Below are 8,741 nucleotides of genomic sequence, written 5' to 3'. Positions count from 1 at the left end.
TATTCAGTTCCTGTGGTTGTCTGATTGCTGTGTTGTGTCTATTCAGTTCCTGTGGTTGTCTGTTCGCAGTGTTGTGTCTATACAGTTCCTGCTGTTGTGTTTTTGCAGTGTTGTGTCTATTCAGTTCCTGTTGTTGTCTGTTCGCAGTGCTGTGTTTATTCAGTTCTTCTTGTTGTCGGTGCGCAGTGTTGTGTCAATTCAGTTCCTGTTGTTGTCTGTTCGCTGTGTTGTTTCTATTCAGTTCCTGTGGTTGTCTGATTGCTGTGTTGTCTGTTCGCAGTGTTTTGTCTATTCAGTTCCCATTGTTGTCTGTTCATAGTGTTGTGTCTATTCAGTTCCTGTTTTTGTCTGTTCGCGGTGTTGTGTCCATTCAGTTCCTGCTGTTGTCTGTTCGCAGTGTTGTTTCTATTTAGTTCCTGTTGTTGTCTGATTGCTGTGTTGTGTCTATTCAGTTACTGTTGTTGTCTGTTCGCAGTGCTGTGTTTATTCAGTTCTTCTTGTTGTCTGTTCGCAGTGTTGTGTCAATTCAGTTACTGTTGTTGTCTGTTCGCAGTGTTGTCTCTATTTAGTTCCTGTTGTTGTCTGATTGCTGTGTTGTGTCTATTCAGTGCCTGTGGTTGTCTGTTCGCTGTGTTGTGTCTATACAGTTCCTGCTGTTGTCTTTTCACATTGTTGTGTCTATTCAGTTCCTGTTGTTGTCTGTTCGCTGTGTTGTCTCTATTCAGTTCCTGTGGTTGTCTGTTCGCAGTGTTTTGTCTATTCAGTTCCCATTGTTGTCTGTTCATAGTGTTGTGTATATTCAGTTCCTGTTGTTGTCTGTTCCCAGTGCTGTGTATATTCAGTTCCTGTTGTTGTCTGTTCGCCGTGTTGTGTCTATTCAGTTCCTGTTGTTGTCTGTTCGAATTGTTGTGTCTATTTAGTTCCTGTTGTTGCCTGTTCGCAGTGTTGTGTCTATTCGGTTCCTGTTGTTGTCTGTTCGCTGTGTTGTGTCTACTCAGTTCCTGTGGTTGTCTGTTCGCAGTGTTTTGTCTATTCAGTTCCCATTGTTGTCTGTTCATAGTGTTGTGTATATTCAGTTCCTGTTGTTGTCTGTTCGCAGTGTTGTGTCTATTCAGTTCCTGTTGTTGTCTGTTCGAATTGTTGTGTCTATTTAGTTCCTGTTGTTGCCTGTTCGCAGTGTTGTGTCTATTCAGTTCCTGTTGTTGTCTGTTCGCTGTGTTGTGTCTATTTAGTTCCTGTTGTTGTCTGATTGCTGTATGTGTCTATTCAGTTCCTGTGGTTGTCTGTTCGCAGTGTTGTGTCTATACAGTTCCTGCTGTTGTCTTTTCACAGTGTTGTGTCTATTCAGTTCCTGTTGTTGTCTGTTCGCAGTGTTGTGTCTATTCAGTTCCTGTTGTTGTCTGTTCCCAGTGCTGTGTATATTCAGTTCTTGTTGTTGTCTGTTCGCAGTGTTGTGTCTATTCAGGGGGTGTTGTTGTCTGTTCGCATTGTTGTGTCCATTCAGTTCCTGTTGTTGGCTGTTCCCAGTGCTGTGTCTATTCAGTTCTTCTTGTTGTCTGGTCGCAGTGTTTTGTCTATTCAGTTCCTGTTTTTGTCTGTTCGCAGTGTTGTTTCTATTTAGTTCCTGTTGTGTTGTATGTTCACAGTGTTGTGTCTATTCAGGGGGTGTTGTTGTCTGTTCGCCGTGTTGTGTCTATTTAGTTCTTCTTGTTGTCTGGTCGCAGTGTTTTGTCTATTCAGTTCCTGTGGTTTTCTGTTCGCAGTGTTTTGTCCATTCAGTTCCCATTGTTGTATGTTCATAGTGTTGTGTATATTCAGTTCCCGTTGTTGTCTGTTCCCAGTGCTGTGTCTATTCAGTTCCTCTTGTTGTCTGTTCGCAGTGTTGTGTCTATTTAGTTCCTGTTGTTGACTTTTGTTTTTTGTGATGCTATTTTGTGTGTTGTTATCTCTCCTTTGTGATGTGTCTTCTCTGTTCATTTACAGTATTGACTTTGAATTTCAATTTTGTTAATGTGTTGATGCTGTTATAAATATTTTGTAATTTTTTATTTCATTCCACTGATAAACATATGTATCTTCATTTCTTGTAGCGTGTGGACTTGACCCAGCCTATGTTTTTAAGTTTTTGTCCAAAAAACAAAATATCATGCACCTGGAAGAAATATTCTGGCAAGAATATGACTCGAATGCTGGTAAGAGATTAAACCTGCATTTCACGGAATAATAAATGCATTTACACCTTTGGGTAAACAACAGGGAGGGGGATTCTCAAGTTGTCAAACACGGTACTTGCCCGATAAGGCCTAAGTTTTTCCCTAACAAAGTAGCTTAGTTTTTCAGAGCGACATAATAATTGAGCCCAACATCTCTAAGGTTCGGGGTTCGAATTCTGATCTAGCCGACCTTAATTTTTTAAAGTCAGTCCACTGCAAATTGTTAATGTTATCTTGTTTATTTTACCTTAAATATTTGTTTAAAAAATCCAGGAAATTATGGTTTCCTTTTCAGAAATGATTCTTCAAAGCTATAGTCATGCATCAACATAGTTTCTAATACTAGTTATGAATATATAAATATCCGTTTTTAATACCTCGGATAATTATTATTGGTTAAAAACATATATGTAACTTTTAGAAACAATTAGACGGTTATAGGGACTATAATAATTCTCATATGGCGATTATTCAGTAAGCGACAGTGCTTTTAGGATGTGCATGGTTATTCCATGTTTACTCACCAGGAGCGGAACGCAGATGTAACGATATTCTCTCCTGGTGTAAGAGTATGTTTTGTTAATATACATACAAATGTAATTTAATAAGTATAATGAAAACAGATGATACATGTACCCCCAAATGCGCGATGGGTTCAGAGGAAGGGGAATAACTCTTGGAGACTTGTGCTTTGCTGCTTAGAACTTAACATAACTGTATTTTGTTTTATAAATAACACGTTGTTTCCCAATATAGACACGGGCTTTTTAATGTTTAGTAATTACAGGGCTCCGATGCCGCACAAAAAGCACACTTGTCATTCATAAATGCTAGAATACCATGATTCGGTATTATGTTATGCCACCAAATACATTTGAGCAAAAGAGGATGACAAGATTTGATGATTCGTTACATCTACTACAGAAATTTCATATCAATTAAGTTTAACTTTGCTTTTTTGTGGAGTTCGCTTTTATTTTTATTTTGTTGAGGTCCTGGTTTTTTTTCAAATTCTTATTTGTTTGGCTGTTTATTTACTGTGAAATGTTAACATAAATGTTGATATTGATTATTTTACCTTTTTTCAGTGTAAATATCATAGTGTATATCGTTTATGATATGCATGATATACACATATTTTAACTCTGTTTTTCCATTTGTGATAGTACTTGATAAACTAACATAAAATTATGTTTAGCATGTTCTGTTTAATAACAGTCACTGTTTAACAATGTTATTTCAGATAAAACGATCAGCCTTGATGAATTCCAGTCCGAACATTATAACGTGAGTATACTTTACATGTACTTACCGTCATATATCCTTCTATGACGTCATAGTAGAGTTCCAATAATGGGGTCCCGTGACCATTTTTCCTGGACCAAGGTTTGAAAGTTGATTTTAATCAATTTCATGGTGCTGATTAAAATGAGCTGGGGTGAACCTCGTAAAAGTGTGGGTTAAGTCGGTAAGACGCGAAAATTCAAAATGGCCGCCACCCGGCCTCCAGTATATCATAAATTTACATAAATTTGCGTCTACATGTCCGTTTTGTATGATTGTTGGGACTACATATATGTTTATTAGCACAATAACTCGATAAAAGTAAGTGTTAGAACGAAAATTGCTTTTTTTATTATTTTGCTTCCAAAAACCAGGATAACCGCCAGCAGACTGAAAATGAAAAGACCAGAGGACACTCTTAATGGTTTGGATGCAAATTTTTCATCTTTAACCATTGTAAAATTGATAAAACCACCATTGTATTAAATGTCTAGTCAATGATTTTGTCAATTTCGGGTTTAACGTCATCGCAACGGCCAGAATCATATAATTGGTTTGGTTTTAATTTGTTTAACGTCCTTTTATCAGCTAAGGTCATTTCAGGACGTGCCTCAATGTGTGTTGTGTAAGCGTGCATGTGTGTATGTGGGCCAGAGAAAGGGTATGTTGGTGGGCTTGCCTCCTTGTCATAGCGTGGATCTGATGCCAACTTTATGGTGCTATCTCACTGAAATACCATGCCGAAAGCACCCAGCACGGTATTACATCCGGTCACAGGGGATACGAAGAGGATATGGAAGAGACCAAGATTGGTCTGCTTCTCCGCTTACAACACTTTAGATATTTCTCGTTTCCTATCTTTCCTGTCTTCTTACTTGTTGTTTGTGGCGGCGATTTTCCAGGCACCTGTCCTCATATGATCCATTGGGGATTTGCTTTTAGGCCCTCTATTAGGGGACAGAAAAGCAACCAAAATCAATCTGGTACAGCCTTTGCAATGTTTGGGATCTGTATTATATTTCTTTCTTCTTCTAACTCCATTTTGTTTCCTAGAGCCTTATTTGGCAACAGCTCACTTTTGGCTTTAACGTTTAACGCTCGCGCAGGTAAGGAAGACAATGGGTTCTGTCCCAAGGCCGGTCCTCAAAAATGGTAGTTGTTATTCCCTGCTTAACGTATAGCAGCAACTGCTTCATCCTTGTCTGTATAACGTGACCGGACGGAATACTGTGCTGGGTGCATGGTATTTCAGTGGGATAGCACTATAAAGTCGGCATCTGATCCACGCTATCACAAGGAGGAGAGTCCACCAACATACCCTTTCTCATACACACATGCACGCTTACACAACACACATGGAGGCACGTCCTTAAATGACCTTAGCTGATAAAAGGACGTTAAACAAACTAAAACCAAACCAATCATACATGTATGATTCTGGCCGTTACGAGGATGTTAAACCCGAAATGGACAAAATCATTACCAGACATTTAATACAATGGTGGTTTTCATCTAGTTTACAATGATTAAAGATGAAAACATTGCATCCAAACCATGAAGGGTGTCTCCCTGGTCTTTTCCTTTGCAGTCTGCTGGCTTATCCTGGTTTTTGGCAGCAAAATCATAAAAAAAAAATGTTGTTCTAAAACTTAATTTTATCGAGTTATTGTGCTAATAAATGAAATCCATGACCCTTAAAACATATATGTAGACCCAAAACTCATATAAAACGGACATCTATAACCAAGATATTTTTATGATATACTGGAGGCCGGGTGGCGGCCATTTTGAATTTTCGCGTCTGACCTAGTTACATTGTAGCCCACATTTTCACGAGGTTCACCCCAGCTCATTTTAATCAGCACCCTCAAATTGACAAAAATCAAATTCAAAACCTAGCTTCGGGAAAAGTGGTCACGAGACCCTATTGTGGGAACTCTACTATCATAAAAGGTTCCAAACTTAGAGTACAAACTGAATATCTCATTTTAAATAAAAGGTTGCTTTTTTGTTCCATTCAAGCAACCTCCCTAGCTTTCATATTAACATACATGTATAACATACAATGACGATTCATGCCGTATTATGTAACCAGAGCCGCTACCGTGTAATGTGTAAATTAAAAGATCACTGTCCAATTGCGTTGAGATTTTACCTATATACGGTACGTTTCACTTAACTTCCGTTTGGATTTAATTATTAGCATAGTGGGGCTTGTATATTTCTGTTGACCAGGTAGATATATATCGGTTAGATCGATGGTACAGCGGGTTACAATCTGAAGTCCTGGTCCGAATCACGGTATAGCCCCGCTAAATATTTACACGCAGAACACCGTCATTGGTTTTATTTTGATTATTTCATCTGTATTATTCCTCATACAAGTATCGGAAGGTACGGTTTTCCTTCTAGAAATGACTATCAAAGTCATAATCATGCTGAAAAAAAGTTTCCAGTACTAAGTTACAGTTTCTGGCAGTGGAACGGGGATCCTGACCATAAAGAATGCCATGACTACCTAGTCAAAGCCTTCAAAGACTCAATATGTCGTTAAATCATCTCATTGATGTAGCGTAATCATGTTTATATTTCTTTTCAGATATTTGTTAAATGGATGAGCGAAAATATTGTATCATTTGGAGGATTCTAAAGAATAAGAGGAAGTGACGTCATAAGAAGTTCGGCTCTGAGACATGTGACCTATATTAAAGAGCATAAGTAACATATGTTTAGCGTTTGGGTTGTTTTATCTGCGTTGTCTGTTTGTTTGCGTATGTTTTTTTCTTATTCAAAAAAATGTAATTTTTATTTTGCAATTATGCATTGAGATTGTTTTTATCTGTCTTTCATTGATAGATAATTTGCGATAACAAATGTAATATTCTGTGATTACCGTGAAGAGACGTTATTCTCAATCATGCTTATTATTGCGCTAAAAAGCGGGAAACCGTCTCAGAGGAAATTAGGCTCGTGACAAACAATAGCACCATTAACCGGAACTGTTGCCAGACAGGACTATGATGTATGATGAAACTCTACCGGGATAATTTCTTTACGGCAGATAGAACATGCCACTGTGCCATGGTTTTAACAAATATAGCGATATACATTTACTGCCGATGAAGTCGGTTTAATAGTGAAGTCTTTAACATCATGTAGGAGTCCCTTTCTTTGCCAACATATTTTATTTACAACAGAGAGATTTTAATTCGTAATCTTAAAGTATAAGACGTGCCAAGTGTATCTATAAGTTTTCAAATTCAATGTGAAATATTAAGGTTGCACGCTACCTTATATCGAGAGTAGCTTTTTTCAATTAACATTATATACTAAAAAAAATATTACTAATAAATCTTGATAAGTGTGATAAATTTGAACGTTGATACTGTACATATCACAGTAATGCAGCATTCCACTTTAACGGGATATAAGGTCGATATACATAACACTTCTTACTATTCTGTTCGCGTCATGGACTGAATTCTGTCGATTGTTCGGGAAATGATTGCTAGAATGTCACCTTTCATTCACAAATATATTGCTCCCACCGATTCATCCCAAGGGATCACTCCGGTACCTTCTCCGAATGAATTTGATGGAAACTATAAGTCTACATCCATGTTTGTCTATTATACAACTAAGGTTTAGCTCTGGGAAAGCGTGCATTTCTGGTTCCGACCAGGCCTATATCCACATCCCTTTGCTGTAAATCGGAAAATAAAATCTAGTTCTGAAATACTGTATTCAAAATTCTTTTAATGATAATGCTGCGCGTAGACATTTTTTAATGCAAGTTCCGAAAACCCATCGAGAGTCAATTCTTTCAATATCGCCTGCGTTGATGTCGCGCTCTTTGGATAGAGATCAAGGCCAATGTCAAAAACAAATTTCGCCCACGACCCAAGAAATTTGCCTAGTTATTTTCGTAATATACCGGAAAAAATTGCCGATTAAAGCCAATTATGTTACATTATATTTTATATACAGACTTACTCCATGTTCAGTGTACTGGAGGACAAAGTACGTATACCTTAACTGGAGGCCTATCATCAGAAACTGAAGGACCATAACTGCCAAGACAACGAGGTTGAGGGAGACTCAAGAATATATAACATTTTATAACATATACATATATTTTATGGTAAACCTGTGTATTATGTCAATGAAGAGGTCAGGGATTGGTGGTGTGCTACCTTATGGGAATTGCCATTAGAGTAATCTCCCTTTCATTACAAGTTCCTTCCTTTTAACAGTGAACCACATGAAGGCTGTTCCAGTTTTCAACGGTTTTTAAAAAATCATTTAAGGCAGATTGAGTTTCAGAACACCAAAAACGTTAAGTCCGTGTTAGTTTTTATCGATCAGGGGCGTAGTTTTTGTAAGTATATTGGTTGTCTACTAACCAGGTTTATTGTTTGCGCTACTTAAACTGTGTCGTTTCTCGGGGGTTTGGTTTCTATTTATAGATTGTTTTCGCGCCATTTCGAGATGTCTGCCAATTGCAACTCCACCAACATTTTATGCATTGGGCACTCCTTTATCCGGAGACAAAAGCGTTTTGTTACTTTCAACAAATCGTATGATCGCGATTTGGAAATAAAGGGGCCAAATATACAAATTTCGTACTATGGAAAACCAAGTGGGACTCTCGATCGGTTCAAGAATAATTTCACCCAGCATGTGATTCTGTCACTTCAAAGCCGGTTGCATGCAGGGGCGGATCCAGGATTTCCTAAAAGGGGGGGCCGAGAATATTTTCTCTAAAGTCAACGGTGTGCTGCCGAGCGCGTAGCGCGAGTAGGGGGAGGGTACGGGAGGGTGTCTCCCCCCTCCCGTAAGGGGGGTTTGGGGGATCTCCCCCCAAAAAATTGTGTTTTCTAGAACGCCTCAGAAGCGATTTCCCGTGTTCTGAGGATTGTTTTTATGTTTAACTAACAAGAAGAAAAAAACATATTTTAAGTATGGCCCAAAGACTTTTTTTGTGTACTGGAAAGAAAATTAAAGTTTCGGTTCAAATTCTCTATCAATAGCGTGTTTTAGAAGTCAGATGGTATTATTATAGGGGCAACCTGGTGCTGACAAATGTATGAATCCACAGGGGGCTTGTTCATTATTACCTAATTTGGGGTCCCGCCCGCATGGGGGATACTATTGGTCCACCGTCAAAAAATGAATGTAGGGACGCACAATATCTAGTCTTCAGACATTGTACCTACAGTACAGTACTTCATGTAATAGTTTGTC

The 8,741-nt window shown here is 38.3% G+C and overlaps 1 protein-coding gene across 1 annotated transcript in view; it reads left to right on the top strand.

Annotated features, from left to right (window-relative positions):
• LOC110450111 overlaps positions 1-6,214 on the top strand; it is a 20,993-nt gene extending 14,779 nt beyond the window's left edge. The window contains exons 5-7 of the mRNA XM_021497375.1: positions 2,091-2,192; positions 3,457-3,500; positions 6,097-6,214. Coding sequence (XP_021353050.1) covers positions 2,091-2,192; positions 3,457-3,500; positions 6,097-6,147 — 197 coding nt within the window. The 3' untranslated portion in view covers positions 6,148-6,214. The remainder of the gene's footprint in view (positions 1-2,090; positions 2,193-3,456; positions 3,501-6,096) is intronic.
• Positions 6,215-8,741: the final 2,527 nt, after the last annotated feature.

This window comes from Mizuhopecten yessoensis, unplaced genomic scaffold (genome assembly GCF_002113885.1).
Source record: "Mizuhopecten yessoensis strain PY_sf001 unplaced genomic scaffold, ASM211388v2 scaffold4999.1, whole genome shotgun sequence".
NCBI classification, from domain to species: Eukaryota; Metazoa; Mollusca; class Bivalvia; order Pectinida; family Pectinidae; genus Mizuhopecten; species Mizuhopecten yessoensis.
The sequence above is the reverse complement of the archived record's forward strand: the minus strand, read 5'-3'. Positions and strand labels throughout refer to the sequence as shown.